This window comes from Hermetia illucens, chromosome 3, assembly GCF_905115235.1.
Source record: "Hermetia illucens chromosome 3, iHerIll2.2.curated.20191125, whole genome shotgun sequence".
Classification (NCBI taxonomy): Eukaryota; Metazoa; Arthropoda; class Insecta; order Diptera; family Stratiomyidae; genus Hermetia; species Hermetia illucens.
The window spans coordinates 74,679,078-74,699,448 of record NC_051851.1 but is presented as its reverse complement, the minus strand read 5'-3'; the positions used below and the strand labels follow the sequence as shown (position 1 = coordinate 74,699,448).

At 43.5% G+C, this 20,371-nt stretch overlaps 1 protein-coding gene across 1 annotated transcript in view; it reads right to left on the bottom strand.

Annotated features, from left to right (window-relative positions):
- Nucleotides 1–20,371, bottom strand: part of LOC119652367 (cadherin-89D) — a 225,788-nt gene that overhangs the window by 24,575 nt on the left and 180,842 nt on the right. Inside the window, exons 4-8 of the mRNA XM_038056459.1 lie at nt 15,086–15,339; nt 14,375–14,996; nt 13,986–14,312; nt 13,725–13,918; nt 10,257–13,604 (exon numbers count right to left, since the gene is read on the bottom strand). Coding sequence (XP_037912387.1) covers nt 10,257–13,604; nt 13,725–13,918; nt 13,986–14,312; nt 14,375–14,996; nt 15,086–15,339 — 4,745 coding nt within the window. The remainder of the gene's footprint in view (nt 1–10,256; nt 13,605–13,724; nt 13,919–13,985; nt 14,313–14,374; nt 14,997–15,085; nt 15,340–20,371) is intronic.

The window sequence follows — 20,371 nt, the reverse complement described above, 5'->3', positions numbered from 1 at the left end:
GGGAAGCAGTCAACGACGCTCTGGAGGTGGAAAGGCTAAGGCGGTTGGCTGGTCTATCGGAGCTTTCGACGAGGAGACATTCCTGGCCGCATTGGAGGGAGCCCATGATCCGGATGGAACAGCGGTGGAAAGGGTCACACAGCTGCCTCAGCGAGTAATCGAAGCATGCGACGCTACGATGCCACGACGACGTTTGCACCACGGCAAGAGGTCAAACTACTGGTGGAACACGGAGATCGCTGCCTTGAGATCCTCTTGTCTCCGAGCGAGGAGACTTTCCCACAGGACAAGGGGAAGACCGGAGCACCAGGAGCGTGAGGAGGAATACAGGGATCTGCGAAGCAACCTTAAGAAGGCCATTCGGAAAAGCAAGCGGGAATGCTACCAGAAGCTCTGCATGGAGGCTAATACGAATCCGTGGGGTACAGTCTACCAAGTTGTAATGAAGAAGATCCGCGGGCGAAAATCACCTCAGGTGACATGCCCACGGCTCTTGTTGCAAATAATTGCAACTCTTTTCCCGCAGCAGGAGCAGGACGAAAGAGAACCCCAACTGGCAGCTCAGCAGGACGTCTTCTCGATCCCTGATGTTACTGAAGAGGAACTTTGGGAAATCTGCAGACGTATTGGGGACAGCAAGGCTCCGGGATTGGACGGAATTCCGAACAGGGCTCTGAAGGTGGCGGTCAAGGCCAGACCAAGGTGGTTCGCAAGCACATTCGAATCGTGCATGGCGGAAGGAGTGTTTCCCGCCCAGTGGAAGAGGCAGAAGCTGGTCTTGCTACCGAAGCCCCGAAAACCACCTGGCGTGCCCTCTTCATATCGCCCTATTTGTCTCTTAGACACCATGGGGAAGATGTTGGAGAGGGTGATATACAACAGGCTGCTCCCGTTCATCGAGCTTGCGGGTGGTCTTTCAGAGCGGCAATATGGGTTTCGGCGAGCCCGTTCTACGGTCGATGCAGTAGCAAAGGTCGTGGAATTGGCTCGGAATGCAATGGCCATGGGCAAATGCTGTGCTCTGGTGACGCTGAACGTCAAAAATGCTTTTAACTCAGCCAACTGGGGCTGGATTAAGGGCGCTTTGGCCAAACTGAGTGTTCCTAGCTACTTGGCTCGGCTCATCGAGAGTTACTTTTCGGACAGACTTCTCTGGTACGAGACGGACGACGGGCCGAAGGAGTACATTGTGACAGCAGGTGTGCCTCAAGGTTCTGTATTGGGACCGCTGCTGTGGAACATAATGTACGACGGAGTGCTTGGCCTTCGCGTGCCGGAGGAGACAACGCTGATTGGTTTTGCGGACGAGTTGGCGGTAGTTGCAATTGCAAAGCATCCCGAGGACGTGGAGCTTTATGCAAATGAAGCCATTCATACCATCAAGTCATGGTTACGAATGGCCAAGCTGGACCTGGCGGACGAAAAGACGGAGGCGGTCCTCATTACCAACCGTAGGAAGAACAACACGGTTACCATCCAGGTTAGTAATCGTGAGGTCGTCTCAAAATCGGTTGTCAAATACCTGGGGGTGATGATCGATGCCAAGCTGAGTTTCAAGGGACACTTGGATTATGCGCGAGAGAAGGCAGCAAATGCCAGCTCATCCCTTGCAAGGATGATGCCTAACGTGGGAGGGCCGAAGTATAGTCGCAGGCTACTCATCGCGGGAGTGGTGAGGTCGATGCTGCTATACGCGGCCCCTGTCTGGGCGGGAGCGTTGAACCACGCTGTCAACCGGAGGAAGATATGTTCGGCATACCGGCCAATTGCGCTAAGGGTGTGCAGCGCATTTAGGACGGCGTCGACGGAGGCAGTGTGTGTTATCGCAGGAATGATCCCTCTAGATCTTCTAGCGAGCGAGGCACACTGGCTCTACGAAAAACGGAAGGCAAATCCAGCCGAGGTGAATGCGGATTTCTGAAAAGCCATCAGGAGAGAGTTGTGTGGCAAGTGGCAACAACGATGGGATAACTCCGACAAGGGCAGGTGGACCCATACATTGATCCCGTGCATCGAGAAATGGGTCAACCGAAAGCACGGAGAATTGAATTACCACCTGACACAGTTCCTTACGGGACACGGTGGCTATAGGAAGTACTTGCATCGCTTCGAGTTGAACGAGTCTTCCAACTGTCCTGAATGCGGTGCTACACTCGAGGACCCGGAGCACGTTATGTTCCATTGTCCCAGATTTCTGCAGCAGAAAAGGAGGTTGAACAGCATCTTAGGGGCGGAAATCGAGCCCTCCAACCTGGTGGAAGAGACGTTGAAGTCGGAGGAAAACTGGATGGCGGTAAATGAGGCAGTAGCCGTGGTGCAGACAAAACTCCTGGAGTTGGATCGAGCTCGGAAGGCGGCGCGACGGAGACGTGACATGGACGAGCTGGTATAGCGAACCAGAGCCTCCCCCGCGGAGTAATATTTCACGGTGGTCCGGCGGGGAGGGACGGAAGAGTGGGGGTGGTTGTTTTAGTGGGTGTGAATCCCACACACTGCTGCAACCTGGCGCAGCAGCGTCTTTCTAAGATTTCCACCTCCATCCATTAAAAAAAAAAAAAAAGATATGCGGACATATCGCAGACAAATATTATTCTCACCCTAAACAAACAAAGTGCCTATTATCGAATACTACGCATACTGTGCATATACATATTCATCGTATTTATATTTCCGATTTATTTCATGCACAACAGTATACGTATGTATGTATATGAAATACCGCTGGTTTAATATACTAATATATCTCCCTGAATTAACTACCCGCAAACTTCATTAGGACGTATATATACCTACATACGCACATATATCTGTCTGGAGCAATTAATATATTCAAATGGCCCAAAAACTTTAAAAAAAATGTTGCTTTGTGAACCCCCATTCCTGTGAACTCACTTTGTTGTCGTATTGACGAATTGATATGGGACGATGACGTCATGCACGAAATTCACAACAAATGCCTAAGTTTGTTAATAATAGTTTGATTTCATTCAAACTTCCCAAAGTTGCGCCTTATATTATCCCTTATGCCAAGATAGGTTCTGAGAACGAGACCTGTTACACTTTTTGTGGGTCATATTTTGAACACTCACTCCCCCATGTTTCACCCGAGATCAAATATGGTACCACTTGCGAAAAGTACTAATTAAACCCTTTCAGGGCCATATTCTTTGAAAAATGAATTTGCACCCTCCTTTCGCATATATGGGGAGCTCCCTTAAACTCAACACAAATGGCTATATGTGAAGGGATCCACAGACGACACGTTCTCACTAAATTTCGTGGCAATCGGGCAAGCCGTTTCCGAATATGTGCCTTATGTAGTCCTTTATATAAATGTAATTTTGTAGTCCTAGCATGAACCGAATTGGGGTTTCCGGCTAAGTTTCTAAAATATGCTAATATGTTATTATTAACTTTATTTGTGCAGATATCGGAACCGGATGTACTTTGAGGCCTAGATTTCGTTTAGATACATCACTGTGATTTTTCCAGATTTTCCGGTTGGATAGATTCTGAGAACGAGACCTATTACACTTTTTGGAGCCCTCACTCCCCTACGTTTCACCCGATATCAAATGTTTCAAAAAGTACTAATTGAACCCTTTCATTTGATACCCCACATGATTACATTCTGTGAAAAAAATTGCACCCTCTGTTCACATGTATTGGGACTCCCTCTTAAACTTAACCCAAAATGGCGCCACTTGCTATATGTAAAGGAAACATTAGACCACACGCTCTCACAAATTTTCGTAACAGTCGGTCCAGCCGTTTCCAAATAAATCGGGTGTGACAGACACACAAACAAACAGACGGACGGACAGACATCGAATCGATTCTAGTAAGGTTTTGTTTCACACAAAAAAACAAGTCGGGAAACCCGAAGCTGGGCGCCTCAGATATGAAAGGTTTTGTTTGTTTCTTCTGTAAGTATATTTAAGAGCAGAACTATTCGATTTGCGCGTAGCTCTTTATGTATATGCATTTAGCATGTCAGATTGCTCACTTCAGTGTGACATTTATATTTAATTGCAGTAAATTTACGCGGTAAAGTCCATTTTAAGCTACTGTAACTTTGTTAGTGACGGTATGAATTTGATCAAACTTAGGAATAACATGCTTCATACTATAATCTATATTACTACAAATTACTCTATAACTCTAGGATTAACTTAAGGGGGGTTTTAACTTAATTTACCCAAAAAGATAGTTATATGCTATTATTAATTTGAGGCCTGAATACCGTATAGAGCTTCATGATTTTGTTCAGATTTTTCGGTTGGGTAGTTTCTGAGAATGGGTCTGTTAAAGAAATCTTCACTTTCGACTCCTCCCAGTCCCCGCCTTTCCAAAGTAGTACTAGTCATTCGGCATCGAAAGTACTAATCAAGACCTTTCATTTGATAACTAATATGGCTATATTCGGTAAAAAAATTTTTTTAAATGTATGAGGACCCCTTTAATCTCAACGTAGAAAGATATCACTCGGTGCGTATCTGGGCGGTTAGAGTTCCAAATTTCGTGTCAATCGGTATGGCGGTTAGAGTACCAAATTTCGTGTCAATCGGTATGGCCGTTTCTGAGAAAAGTGCATGTGACAGACAGGCAGGCAGCCGGACAGACAGGCAGACATTGAACCGATTTTAATAAGGTTTTGTTTTGCAAATAAAATTCTAAAAAAAGTTGATCAGCGCCCCTCCACCTTAAGGTGAATTACTGGTCTACAGTATTGGTCCATGCTAAGTGCACGCTTAACATTCATTCCAGTGAATTCCAGACCTACTGAGAACCTCTGCTGTCTCCGATCTCTGGCTTGGGTTTGAGGTATTAACCACAGCTCAAATGGCTCTCTCTCACCATTTGGAGTATTAACCAATCGTCCACAAGGAGGTGCCATTGAAAAAGTTAGTCTTCGTTCCCATAATATCATATTTGACCCTTGGGACAAGCACCCATAAACCAGACTTAAGAATAATGTCGTCAACGACGAGTACCAAGCGCAATCACGTGCAACACTTAGGCATTTCGAAAATCTATTCTCTTTCCATGGTCGCAGATAGCCTGAGGAACTCTGAAATTGCCTAGGTCACACAGATGTAAGGACCAGCAACAAAGATTTTAAGGTGTTTGCCTCGTGTTGAGAGCTTTGTAGGGTACATTATAAATCAGGCTATGTTTCAACTTCATAAATATCACACATAGCGCCTATAATTTCTCTTTAAAATCAAGCCCCCCTCAAAAACTGCTTGAGCGCACTGAGAAGAAATGAACTCACTTACGCGATTACCAATCATGGCGAATGTAGAAGAATCGTATATAGTTAAAAACACAATCCACAAAGCGGTCTAAGCAACTCTAGGGGTCATCAAGCTAAGTAAACGGTTCATCAGCCGAAAGGGTTAGCTCTGGAGTGATGATGTACAAACGAAGGTCTGTGAAAAAAAAAACGATTCTACCACAAGCTTCTCGACGACAAAACAATTTACAATAATGCCAACTAGGTAGAAAAGAAAGCAATCGCTGTTACCCAAGCGGTCCTTTACAAAGATCTTTACAATAAACTGGATGCATCGACTCGTCAAAAGTTGACACAAATGCATACAGGATATCAAAAATTTCTGTTGGTTCAATGACAAGAACGGTAACCGATCGACGAGTCGCGGCTGATAGATGGCGAGAATATTTAGAACAGATCTCAACAGGAAAATTAGTTCATCCTCCACTTCCACAAGCACTGCCGACATTTGGAGAAATTCTACCTGTTAGCGCCATTGAAGTCGAGGAAGTAATCAAACGAATGAAATCGGAAAAAGGAAAACGACCTCATAACATCGCATCTGTGCTCTGGAAAGCGGAAAGCTGGGACCCAACATTGTGGTTCAGTGAGTTCTTCAATTGGGTTATTTAGAAGGGTAGAATACCATCTGACTGACAAGAAAGCACCACCCTTCCAATATGAAACAAGTCGGGAAACCGGAAGCTGGACGCTTCAGGTACGAAAGGTTTTGTGTATTTCTTAGTACGTAGCACGTAATATATCCATATATTATGTGAGAGTATCTACTTTCGGGTGATAGTGACATTCATAGTCTTCAATTTTCAAAGAAACAACAAATTTGAGGTATTATAACTTTGTTAGTAATGGTGCGATTTCCACCAAACTTGGTAAGACCATGCTCTATATTATAGCCTATATCACTGCAAAATTTCATGGTACTAGGATGAACTTAAGGGAGGTTTCTAACCAATTACACAAAATTGTAGTAATATACTATTATTAACTTTATTTAAACAGATATCGCCATGGAAGGTATTTCAGAGCCCAGGCACCATATAGTGGCAGCTTCCTGATTTTTTTCAGATTTTTCGGTTAGGTAGTTTCTGAGAATGGCCCCCTTAAAGAAGTGATCACTTTCAACCCCCCGCGCTCCCCACTCTTCCAACGAATGTCAAAACTAAGGTCGGCTTTGAAAAGTATCGAGACCTTTAATTTGATACCCCATATGACTATATTTGATGGAAAAAAATTTTACACCCCCCTTTTGCATGTATGGGGACCCCCCCTTAAATTCGACGTAAAAGGATGTAATTCACTGTATGCGTGAGCGTTCACAGTTCCCACCTTTCTACCAAATTTGGTGTCAATCGCTATAACCGTCTCCGAGAAAAATGCGTGTGACGGGCAGACAGGCAGACAGACAGAGAGACAGACAGACGGACAGACAGAAGATTGGTATTCCCGCCTATCTCGCTGCTATCGTCGATAGTTACTTAACTGAAAGGAGGCTATGGTATGACACTGATGACGGACCGCAGGAGTACGTTGTTTCCGCCGGTGTCCCACAGGGCCGTATTGGGCCCACTACTGTGGAACATCATGTACAACGATGTACTTAATCTTCCCCTTCCGGAGGAAGCCACAGTGGTGGGTTACGCTGACGACATAGCACTGGTTATTGTCGCAAAGCATCTTGAAGATGCTGAGTTATACTCAAGCGAGGCAATCAGTGCTGTCAAATGCTGGTTGGAGAGCTCTGGTCTGACGCTTGCGGAGGAAAAAACAGAAGGAGGCGTTGTGGATGTCAGGGAATGCTACCAAACTGAGTTCAGTCTACAGGAGGACAGCCCTGAGGGTATGCTCTGCCTTCAGGACTGTCTCAGATGAGGCAGCATTCGTCATCTCTGGAATGATGCCGATTGACATCTTGGCAGATGAGATGGCGAATATGTACAATGCAAAGCCAACCTCTTCCTCATCGCGGACGAAGAACGCTGAGAGGGAGAGACCCATAAATAGATGACAAGAGCGGTGGGAACGCTCGGGAAAGGGCCGCTGGACGCACAGGCTCATTCCTGCCATCAAGGAGTGGTTGGAGAGATTAATTATAATCTCACCCAGTTTCTCACGGGACACGGAGGATATCTCCAATACCTTCACAGGTTTAAATTGGAGACCTCACCCGATTGTCCAAATTGCAATGGAGTCCCAGAGGACCCAGAGCATGTATTCTTCCACTGTCCGAGATTTGTGGAAGAAAGGAGGAATCTAGAGGAGACTCTAGGAGAGGTGCTGGTACCAGAAAATCTGGTACCGAAAATGCTAGCACATCAAGAGAATTGGGATGCGGTCAACTCCATGATCGCATCTATTCAAGATAAATTGCGAAAGGCAGAGGAAAGGAGAAAAGCGCGATCACGTGTGCCGCGTATAGAAGAAAGGTGACAAAGCTAGAGTGAGCTGACTCAGCCCCGTGATGTAATACCTTATGGTGGTTCCGCGGGGCAGGGAGGGAGTCGGGGGTGGTTTTAGTGGGTAAAAATCCCACATGCTGGTGTGTCCAGACCAGTGTCTTTTTGAAGATTTCCATCTCCTCAACAAAAAAAAAAAAGACGGACAGACAGACAGACAGACAGACAGACAAACAGACAGACAGTAAACCGATTTTAATAAGGTTTTGTGTTTACACAAAACCTTAAAAAGAAAGGTAGTCCAGCAGAATGTATAAATTACCGTCCAACCCGATTGCTGACCCATGTCATGAAGATTTTTTAACACGTTCTTGACAACCGTATTCGCGACATCATTCAAATAACCGTAAATCAAGCTGGGCTTCTCAAAAACTATGGAACTACTGTCGGTATGTTCTGCACCATTACCTAGGGCCACAAGAACTGGTGTGAAGTGCTTGAAATGTGACAGGTATATCAAAACCGCTTTGTGTTTCTATCGGTGTTCATCAAGGAAGCACTCTCTCAACACTCATCCGTATTCTTATTATGGACATTATCGCATGGGGCATCCAACCCTCAAATAACGTTTCCCTAGCGTTTTATAGCAAAGCTAATCTTGTCATCGACGCATCAACCTATCATATAGACAGCGAGTCCCACTTATGACGAGCTCCATCGGGAACATATCTGCCTGCTCTCATATGATAGTGCTTCCCCCGAGACAAGAGACACTTAGAAGAGGATGGAGCGAGTCACTTCGGTCACGATTATGGATATAATCCGCTTTGTCGATAACTCACTACTTCTCACAGACATAACCCAGATGTTCCTTAAAACATTTCACGTCAACCCTCAGCCCTATGTACTTACTCACCGGTTTTATAGGCTACTAACCCGCATTATATTACTCTTGCTATTATTGGTGGCCAAAACCGTCTGCGCCTTTTCTTCGGCTAGGTAAGACTCTACTATCTCTAGCCACGTTCTATGACCATAATAATTTTATTGGCGAATGTTATTGGGCTTCAGTAGCGAAACTAGTTTCTACCGCTTCTACTTGCATGCATCACATAAATAGCATCTAAATTGAAAGCTTTATCATTAATAAAGTCCCTCTCAATTACCGCAGACATGGTGAAGACACCCAACGCTCTCTTTTAGCGTATGGAAGAGGGCTATCACTGTATTGCGAGGGAAAAGTGGACAGTTTAGCTATGGTGTTCCTTGCCCACATCAAACCTGTTACAGTGTTATATGATGCTTCAAATCAAATAAAGTGCTATCATTTCGGAAGGGGGGAAGGGCGGGGGATAAGATGTTATGTTATATGGTATGTGATATCAACTGTCGTATGTGTTTATTTTTTATGAGGTCGCGCCACTGAGAAAAACATTGTTTCTCACCGAAATTGCGCCTTTCTGTGGCTCGACCGCGAAGTCTTTGAAAGCCACGCGTTTGGTCCTCTATTGGTTAAAATTCTGCCAAAGACGGTTCTAACCCCATATTATAAGGACGGACTTATAGTTTAGAATACTCGGTTTCCCTAATTTAGGTGAGGATTCCAGCGTTACAAGATAGACATTCTGGAGTTAAGTGAGCGCTAAGTATTGAGACTGTGGAGAGAATCCCCCTCCCTCGTGCCGCACTGTGCTTGTTTGATTAAAGTTTACGGCAATCAAAAGAGGCCCCCCCATTACTTGGGGGCTGATTTCGAACAGGATTATGATTGAGAGATTCCGATCCAGAATGAAGAATTTTTCAATAAATAGTTCAATAGTTGCGCACCAGCAGGTCTCCTAATACACGCGAGAAGGAACCTTTCTATCAATTGAATGCAGTTTAGAAGAAGCTTCTTGATGGTAAAAATATCAATGTGGTAAAATAGGGTATCGGCGATGGCAACGATAATGGTAAAAGGTTTGTAGATTTCTGCACCGCCTCGTCATTGGTGGCACACTGCGGCATGCCATATTGGGTTTAAACTAACTGGCAACAAGCGAGGAATCAGACTGCCTATATTGACATTGCAGACCTTGTCTGAGACAGTTGTATATCTGCACTTCCTTACTAAGGATGGTTTTGACTGGAAAGCGCTTATTGCACCGTTAATGATGATGACTATCTTAATGTTATTTCAAATTCCACCACGCAAAAACCCCATGAATTGTTGGCAGTTAAGTGAAAGATTTTGTCTTCGTGGTTAATAATAGCCAACACGAATTGCCACTAAGGTCATTACCCAATCATCTACTCAATCGAGTTTATACTATCCATAATAGTCTACTTTACGTCTAGACTTCATTCGTGGCTTTTACAGGAGATAACAGCCCGAAAGTTTTTGCTTCTGCTAGCGACGAATGAATAAAACCCAACAGATTTTGCAACAATACCTACAAAAGGTGAACCAAATCGAATGAGGAACCTAGAACTTATCTAATTTATCTAATTTTTCCAGCAGACAATTCATAGGCTTATAGCATTTTGGTATGAAATAATATAAGTGTTGTTATGGAAGTTATACTTACGCAGGTTCCGGTCCTCCAATATGCGGTTCTAGCAATCGTATCCTCACATCCATACCAGTAGCTTCACTGAGTGAATTCATCAAAATATCAGCTTCTCTTTCCACATCTATTGGTTTTCCAGAAACAACCAGACGCACTTGTCGATTCTCATCCAATACATAAACAAATACATTCGCGATACTACTCTTTCCATCATCATCACCCTTTCGATCTGTCGCTTTAACATCGAACCCATATACCCTTTGATCAGTCCTCACTGGACCCAAAACCCGAATCTTTCCAGTTATCTCATCAATTCCAAATAACCTAGATGGCTCGTTCAGAAGTTTGTATCGAATTTCCGCGTTTGTTCCGGAATCGCGATCAAAAGCCTCCACTTGGGTCACAGGATATCCAAAGTTTGCTGTGTTGGGAATTATAGTCACAATTGGTCGACCATTTCCTTTGAATTTAGGCGTATTATCATTCACATCTGAAACACGGACAACCACTCGGACCTCGTTCTCCATCAAGCCGACTACACTTTCGCCCGCTACAGGATATTTGAGTTTATGATATGTTCGACTTTCTCGTGATATCCGATCAGCTCGAATTTTCAGTCGGTAGGTATCCCGTTCTTCCCGATCCAAAGATTTGATTACGATCAAAGTTCCATTCTTTGGGTCAATCGTGAACATATCAAGTTCATTTTGGTCCTGCTCAGCAATGATGCTCCACTTGAACGTATCCTTGGAATAAGGCGCGCTTACGTTGAGTTTAAGAAGTGGCAGAGGGTAGTTGTTATTCTCCTCTACTTCCAACTCATAGTATTTATGGGTGAAGAGGCTCATTTCTTCCTCGTCGAAAACGTCTTCTCCTTGAAGATTGACAAGGAACAGAGCGGTTGAAGATTTGGAAGGACTGCCAAGATCAGAGGCAATAATCGTCAAGTTGACATGTTCATAGCCATTGTAACGTCCAAATCTTGAAATTGTTGTTATGACTCCATCCCGTGAATCGATTTCAAACAAATGAGGCATCTTATGATGAAGTAGCGAGAACATCACCAGTCCATTACCATTTCCAGTGTAATCTTTATCGACAGCTGTAATCTGCTTCACATAAGTTCCAGGAACGGTATTTCGATTCAAATATGCTTTGTACACTGGGATCGACTTCGATAGCCGCATCTTTCTGCGGTCGAGATCCGTGATCAATTTCCTTCCTGTCTGCACCTCTCCAACTGAGTCGGGATAAACTAAGTCGTCGTAACCAATGAATTCTGGAGCATTATCATTAACGTCTAATATATTGATTTCGACTTCTACGGAACTTGAGAGCTGAGGTTCTGTCACTGGATTATCTGAAGCTATTATATGGAATAGATATTCAGATTTCATTTCTCGGTCTAGATCGCCATTTACTCTTAGAGCTCCATTTCTCGACCAAATATGGAAGGGTATTGGTTCAGCGCTAACGATTCGGTATGTGATGTTAGCGTTTTGTCCGTAGTCGTCGTCAGTTGCTTCGATTTTATCAATTGTCTGGTCATAGTACATACCTTCCTCTAGATCGAACGAATACCATGATTTTTTGAAAACCGGTGGATGGTCATTAATATCAATAACTTTGAAACGAATGGTGGTACTGTCTGAGAGGTCCCCTATATCGTGGGCAGTTAAATTGAGTATTATCTCCGTTTCTGCTTGAAGGGGCTGCGTGATCCTAATTTCACCAGACAATCGATCGATGGTAAAGAACTGAACATTTTTCAATTTAAAACGGAAATTACTGTTGGGCAAAACTTGTTGGGATGTAATCTGATAAAAAACTTGAGCATTCTTATCGGTATCGTCGTCTATTGCTGTGACCATAATCACAGGCGTCCCCACCGGAACATTCTCAGGAATTGAGAAGAGAGGTGTAGTTTTCAGTTTCCTGTTTGGTCGAGCCCGTGTGTTGCGGAAGCCAGCCCTTCTGCTCCGTGCAGTTCTGGTATCATTAGCCAGTCTAGGTGTGCCTCCAGCTATTGAAAACTCTCCTAGCGGTTTGCTCGTCGGTGGACGTGGCGTCGTCCTTTCTGCCAGAACGATTTCTAAGTCGTCAGTATACTCGATAATCTCTATCCCTGAATTTTTGTAAACAGAGATTTTTTCAAAACTCGGAGCATTATCGTTAACGTCTGCCACTAATATGTTTAGTATTGCTGTTGATCGAAGTCGTCCCGTATCGACTGCTGTCATAGTCAGTTTGTAAAAACTTTCTCTTTCACGATCCAAGTTATTAGTGCCGACGTAACGAATAATATGATGAGGACCTCTGGGAAGACTTTGGTTCGGATTTAAAAGAACTAGCTCCATTGCGATGAAACTCTTTTCAATATCGAATCTCTCCTGAGATTCAGGGTAAGGTAGTGAGTTGAGCGTACTATTAACGGGCAAAGAAGCATTTACGAACTCTATTTTAAACATCTGGCTTCCTTCACCAGACAAGGAAAGTGTATATTCTGCATTCCTTCCAGCATCCGGATCGGTCACACGGATGACTCTATTCAAAACTACTTCCGTGCCTACCAGACTATTCTCTGAAATAATTCCAGAATACACTAAATGATCGAATACGGGAGGGTTATCATTGACGTCGTCTACATGCACATTCACTTGATATATGCCAGCCCCACTTGAAAATCCTTTAGAATACTCAGCGATTATTGTCAACTGATAAAGATCACGAATCTCACGATCTAATCCGGTTAGAGTCATAAGAGTGCCATCTTCTGTAATTGTAATCTTAGCCGCGACGTCTGGCTGATTCGCAATAAGAAATCTGAGTGTCATGGGTTTATCTTGTTTCCCGTTCTCTGACAAATCCGATAAGGGTTGACCGGTTTCATTTCGTGCATGGCCTCTGTATGCACTGTAGACCGGGTTATTTGTGCTACCGGCAGCAGCGGGCTGTGAAGATAGTGCGCCAAAATCGTAAGAACTAGTAGTTCTTCGAGTTGTAACCTTTGGTTTCCACGTGGTTACTCGTTTTGTTGTATAGGACAAATAGCCTCTGCCTTGACCAAGACCCTGAGATTCTGCAGTGTTCAGTGCTTCAGATGATTTATCAGCTTCTGTAACGGGTGCTTGTGTAGTGTCACGTTTTAACCGTTTGGAAGTGCTTCGTTGGGTGAATGAGGAATTACGTGGGAGCTTTTGTTGGGGTATTCGATCTTGACGAGGATTATGTGATTGGCCGACAATATCTGAGAAATCCAATGGTCCGTCAAGGCCTTTGGAACTATTTTTATATAGAAGTCTCCCAATTATTGCTCCTGCTAAATTCTCCTTTACATGAAATTCGATTGGGTGATAATTTGAGCCCCTGGAAAATAAAACCATTTTGCATTAACTTAGAAGATGACTGGGACATAGTTTTCTGTAAATTTAGTTATTCCTTAGTAAAGTACTTATATCATCAGTAGGGTAGGTTATATTATCTTACCTCATCAATATTCCACGCTCATCGTTGGGACTAACCACATGAATTGTAACGTTTGTCACTAGAACATTCTCAGTGTCTGAGATGACCCCCTCATCTATTTCAATCACCTCTCCATTTCTCGTAATCTGCTTTTCCGATTTGGAAGTCCTTCTAACCAGTCGACTTTTTGGTTTGCTCGTGTTGATTTTTGGCTCCTTTATAAGAAAAGAACATTTTTTTATATATAATTATATCGCATAAAAGGCGATGATCAATACTTACAACATTGGCAACAGCTTCAAAATAATAAATCATTCTATCAAAGTCTTCTAGATTTCTGATGACTGTAACTATCCCTGATCTCTCCTCAATTGCGAATGGAACTCCTTCGGGATATGAATGCAATAAATCGTACATAACTTCACCATTGTTGCCGTCGTAATCGATGGTTGTCCTGACTTGCCCGACAGAAGTACCGACAGAAACATCAGCCCCTACCCAAAACTCGTATGGTGCTCCTACGAAATCAACTGTATCTTCATCTAAAGCGTTATGAACTTCGATTGTGACAACTGCCAACGAAAATCTCCTTTCTGATGGGTTTGTAGGCTGAATGATTGACAATTTTCAAAATGCTATGAAGTGCTATATTATTGTACATTACTACATACCTGATCAGATGCCTCCACGAAAAGAGCAATTCTTCCTTTCCTCAAAGGTCCTGACACGAACATAGTTCCAGTCTGAGAGTCCAATCTAAATGGAATGTAGCCGCTCCCCTTTGGTCTCTGAAGTTCATATGTAATCATTCCATTTCTCCCTTGATCAGGATCGACTGCAGAAACTTTCCCAATAACGCTTCCCATAATAGCATTAACATTAACCTTGAACTCGTAGAGATTGCCATTTTCAAATTGTGGAGTGTTATCATTGGAATCGAGAAGGGTAATTTCCACCTGCACCGTTCCAGACTTTTCAGAGCGTTTATCGTATGGTGGAATTCTTTCAACCGCTTTAATAGTCATGGTAATAGATTTGCGAACCTCACGATCAAGGAGAGTGTGGTCACGAACAGTTATCCATCCTGTACGAGGATCGATTACGAATGCTCCTCTAGGATTTTCAGCTGACACATTATAAAAGAACTCTGCATTTTCGCCTTGATCACGGTCTATGGCATTCACTTGCAGGACACTAAATCCACTGGGAAGATTCTCCACGATCGAAATATTGTAAAGGTCGACTTCGAATTCTGGTGCATTGTCGTTAAGATCCAAAATTTCAATTTCGACTCTGACAAAGATAATGTTGGATAGAGGAGGATGAAGTTCGAATAAAATTTAGTAAGACCATTAATTTCACCTATTTGAACTCTTACTTACCTGGCCACTGCTCTCTTTAGCGGTGTATCCCGTTGTCTTGCTTCAATTTGCAACACGAGTGTGTTTCCTGGAAGACTCTCTTCTTCAAGGTCTATTTCTTTAATGAGGAACATTTGACCATTGTTAGGATTAACTTTGAAAAGTTTCCGTTCATTTCCTGATATTATGTCGTACATCAGAGATGCATTCAGGGAATCCTGATCGAAGGCTTGGATTGGTGGGACGAAACGCAGAGGAATTTCGAGTATGCGACCCTAGGATTTTTGTTCATATTAGTCATAGAATTCGTCGAATCATTTAGTGAAAGATATATTTATTCTGTTCCTATTTTTGTTATAACACACCCTCAACCGAATTTAGCCAAAGCATCCAATTTTTACGTTATAGTACACAACGTTAACGTATTACAGAATTTATTTAGTTTGTATTTATTTTTTTCTAGAATGATCTTCTCCCTACTTGCTCTATTTCTGAGAGAAAGCTGGAGAATCAGATAAAGAAGGGGGGGGGGGCAATAGATTACTGCTACCCATATAAGGAATTAGTAGCTATACTATCAGTTATCTTATTGCCGACAATTGCGTAATAAGGCTTACATGCAGGGCCACCGGCGTTACTGAACATTGCCAGACAAGGATTTTTACTCATTAGGGGTAAAAAGTCGTCGGATCAACAATGCAGAACTAAGTCAAGATTTCTGAGATAGACCATGGGAGATCTACATGATCACCGATTGCAGCCAACTAGACCATTTATTAATGCCGGCGGGGAATTTGCTGGGTCTATCTGGATTCATTTCAAAATTGGAAGCAAGTGGCCACAAAAAAGCTTGTTTCGCTGTGTTTTGCTACTTAGCTACTAAAGTGATCCATTTAGTCATTGACATGACATTCGAACCCATCACCAATGACCTCAGCGTATAATGAGTAAACAAAAAGCAACGTCGAAATCAGAATAAGTCGGAAAATTGAAAGCTGGGTGCTTCAGGTATGAAAGGCTTTGGGTATTTCTTTTCTAAAAACCTTTGAGTCGACATTTGTCTGATTAGAACCAAGCACCTAATATATGCATATATTATGTGAGAATATCCATTTTCGCGTGATCCTGGCATTCAAAGTCTTGAATTTGCACAAGAGCTAGAATTTTGATCTACTATAACTTTGTTAGTAATAGTGCGATTTCCCTCAAACTTGGCAGGGTCATCCTCTATGCTATAGCCTACATTGCTGCTTCGTGTCCCTTCCTATCTTAAGTTCCACTTAGAATGATGTAAAAACGCTGTATGCGTGAGCGTTCACAGGTCCCGTCTCTCCACCAGAGTTGCTGTCAATCATTTCCACCGTTTCCAAGATAAATGCGTGTGACAGACGGACAGACAAACAGACAGTCCTGTGAGGAGTGACCAGATGACCCATGAGGTACGAGCCCGATTGGGGAATTGGGGTACTTGTTGATGAGTAAATATGTATTAATCTACTTTTCTTTTCTGACTGTGCATGGGCTGGTGTTTGCTCATATCTGGTGCGTTGATCAAAATGGCTATGGAAAGGCTATGGAAACCAACATGGAAGAAGAGTGAACGAGGAAGTTCACGGTGCGGGGGCTCGTAAGCCCAGTACCGGCGGCTTTGGCGAGGGAGCAAGCGAGCTCCCGGCCGTCGTTATCCCTCGACCACAGTGTCTAGTGGTGGACAACTTGGCCACCGTCGCATCTAATACTATAAGTTGTTCATAATTGGAGAAGAAGGTGTTCAAGCGAAGTAATACCTTGTCAAGAACACTAATGTCGAACGCAAAAAATGATGAATTGAAAGGAGATCGCTGCCCGACTAAGGCGGGTTCGACACCCACCGCATTTTTCAAGAGGGATGACCACAGGAGGTACTCCGAGACCAGGAAATTGATGCATTCAGGAGAAGCTCTCTCAATTCTTCGATTCTCACCAATGGCAAAGACGGCAAAATATTAAACGCAGGAAAGCACATTAAATGCTACGGCGGCGTTTAGAAGGAGGAATCCGGCCAAGACTCATAGAGAACAAAGCTCTGACCCGGAGGACCTGTCTTTCAAGCAGCTTGGAGCAACAATAATTGAGCTGTCCGAGTTTATCAAGGACAAGCACAACGTGCATCAAACTATTAAAAATATGGTGAGAGCCATTAGAATCCTTTATAATAGGAAAGAGGTCCCAACGAAAAGCCGAAACGTGCCATTCCAACAGTATCACAGGCGACCCAAGTGACACCGAACCGTAGTGCTAGCGATCGATGCAGAAGAGGGGAAAAGGACATATTGTCAAACAGTGCATTAGGGACCCTAAGTGCCTATTGTGCGAAGAAAAGGAAGGAGGGGATAACCGGCATATTGCCGTAAGTGGTAAATGCCCGGAATACAGGAAGGCGTTGATTGCAATGAAGAAAAGAGGTTTATTCAAATAAACCTCAATCAGCGACCCGGCTCAAGACTTACATGAACAGACCACTTATGAAACTTAGATGGAAATTGCCTACCCTACAGAAACCGTGACGGTGGTGTATGGGTCACAGACTCAACTGGTGGAGCGGCGATATGGGCGTGCGGTCCCCAAGCTATACAATGAGTCAGTGGGTGATTTCGTGTGGGCGAAAATAAGCGGTGTGTATGTGTACAGCTGCTACGCCTTACCCAGTCTCACATTGTCTGAATCTGAAGACATGTCAGACAACCTTGTTCTCGATACAAGGGGACGAAGTTCAAAGGTGAATGCCGGTGGTTTCAACGCTTGGATCCTAGAGTGGGGAAGCGGGGAGAGTAGCGCAACGGGCCGAAGTCTATTAGAGGCTTTTGCTCAGTTGGATTTAGCTTTGACCAATGAAGGAGATGCAATCTCCCCAATCGTAGACCTGACCTTTGTCAGCCCTGCACGTGGTATGTTCTGGCACATTAGCATTAGACCTACACCAACCGCGATCACCAGGCAAACATCTTTGAAGTGAGGAAGAAACCGCAGGCCAGGGAAACAGAATATTTCAAGCCGAAAAGGGCTTCAGGTTCAAATTGCGGTAGGAAGGAGTGATCAAGGATAAAGGGAGCATGCTTACAAGGTAACCCGCAAAACCCTCAAGCCTGCCATTCACTGGAGCAAGAGGGATTACTTTAAGGAGCTCTGCTCGGAAGCGGATGTAAATAAGTGGTTGATCACTTATAAAATTGTGATGGGACGACGGTCATCCCCAAATATCACGCCTACTCTCTTGCTGAAAATCATCCAGGGGTTATTTTCGCAGCAGCCCAGAGAGGAGCACTGACGCATTACAGAGATCTCTAAATGTGGCGGCAATTCTTGCAGTGACCACGGACGAGCTGTTGGAGATCTTGAGTAGAATAGGTGATAACAAAGCTACGGGTCCGGACGACATACCGAACAGAGCCCTTAAGCTCGCCGTAAAATCCAGACCGGATGCTGAATTGTTCGAAGCGTGCATGTTCGAGCGGGTATTCCCTACAGTATGGAGCGGCAGAAGCTGCTACTGCTGCCTAAGGCTGATAAACCTCCAGGTGAACCATTCTTATGGACCCATATGTCTTCTAGACACTATGACGAAATATTGGTGCCGGTAATTTACTTTGGGAGGCCTCTCAGATTGGCGGTATGGGTTCCATAAAGCCAGATCAACTATTGATACTTAACCTTCCGGTTCCGGGGGAGGTAGGTGTCGCCGATAATATAGCATTGGTTGATGACGCAAAGCATCTAGAAGATGCTGAGTTACACGCTTGCAAATTAATCAGTGCTGTTAAGGCTTGGTTAGAGAGCGCTGGAATGGCACTGCTCATTACAATGCGCCGGAAGCGAAATTAAGATGGAATTGGAATCCGCAATCACATCGTCATTTCCAAGTCGACCATCAAATACTCGGGAGTGATGATAGATACGGAATTAAGTTTTAAACAACACGTGCAATATGCTTCTGACAAGGGATCGATGACAAGTATGGCCCTAGCAAGAATGATGTCCAACGTGGGAGGGTCACGGTAAACTTGTAGGCTACTTATTGCTAGGGTGGTGAGCATGACTATCTGCGGAATGATATTTCGCATATCATGTAAGGGTGGTTTCTGCCTTCAACAGCATCTCAGATTAGGCTGCATTCTTGAGCTCCGGAATGATGCGAATTGATATCTTGGCAATAAGATTACGAGTATATACCATCTAAAGTCAGTTCCTCCTTTGTTGCAGACGAAGAACGCCGAAAGGGAGAGATTTGTAAATAGATGGCAGGAGCGGCTGGGAAAATAACATGGGGAGATTAATTATAATCTTATCCAGTTTCTGACGGGGCATAGGGGATATCGCCAGTACCTCTACAGGTTCAAATTGGACAATTCCCCAGTTATCCAAACTGCGAAGGAGTCCCCGAGGACCTAGAGCACATATTCTTCCACTGTCAAAGGTTCTGGGACGAGAGGAGAAACCGAGAGGAAACTTTAGGTGAAGCACTGGTACCTGAAAATGTGGTGAAGAGAATGCTAATATGGCAGGAAGATTCGGATGCGATCAATGATCACATCAATCCAGGGCAAACTGAAACAAGTCGGAATACCGGAAGCTCGTGCTTCGGATATAAAGGTTTTGTGTTCATCTTATCCAAGAAATTTCAACGCACATTTTTCTACCCGTATACAAAACTACGAGACATACGTACATATTACAGCCGTAGATGTTCGCTCACCCTAAACAAACAAACTGCCTATTTTCGAATACTGTACACATATAGGCACGTATATAAATTGATCGTACCCATATTTCCGATTTACTTCTTATATCTATCTGAATTAGGCTCTACCCGCAAAGTTCATTAGCACGCATATACTATATACCTACATACACACATGTCTCATTGGAATAATTGATATTCATATACAAATGATTAAAGAACTAAAACAAAATAATTCTTTTCCACCCAATTCATACGAACCTACTTCGTTGTGGTATTGACAGATTGATATGTGATGATGACGTCATACAGGTTGTAGAGTGCACGAAATTCACAAAAAATTATAAAGTTTTACCCCCTATAACTTTGTTAATAATAGTTGGATTTTCTTCAAACTTGACCAAATTGTGCACTATGTTCTTTATTATACGTATGCCAAATTTTGTACTTCTGGGATGAACATAAGAGGGGTGCCGGGTAAATTTCTAAAATGTGGAAATATACTATTATTAACTTTATTTGTGCAGATATCGGAATCGGATATATTTTGAGGCCTAGATTTCGTAGAGATGCACTACTGAGATTTTTTT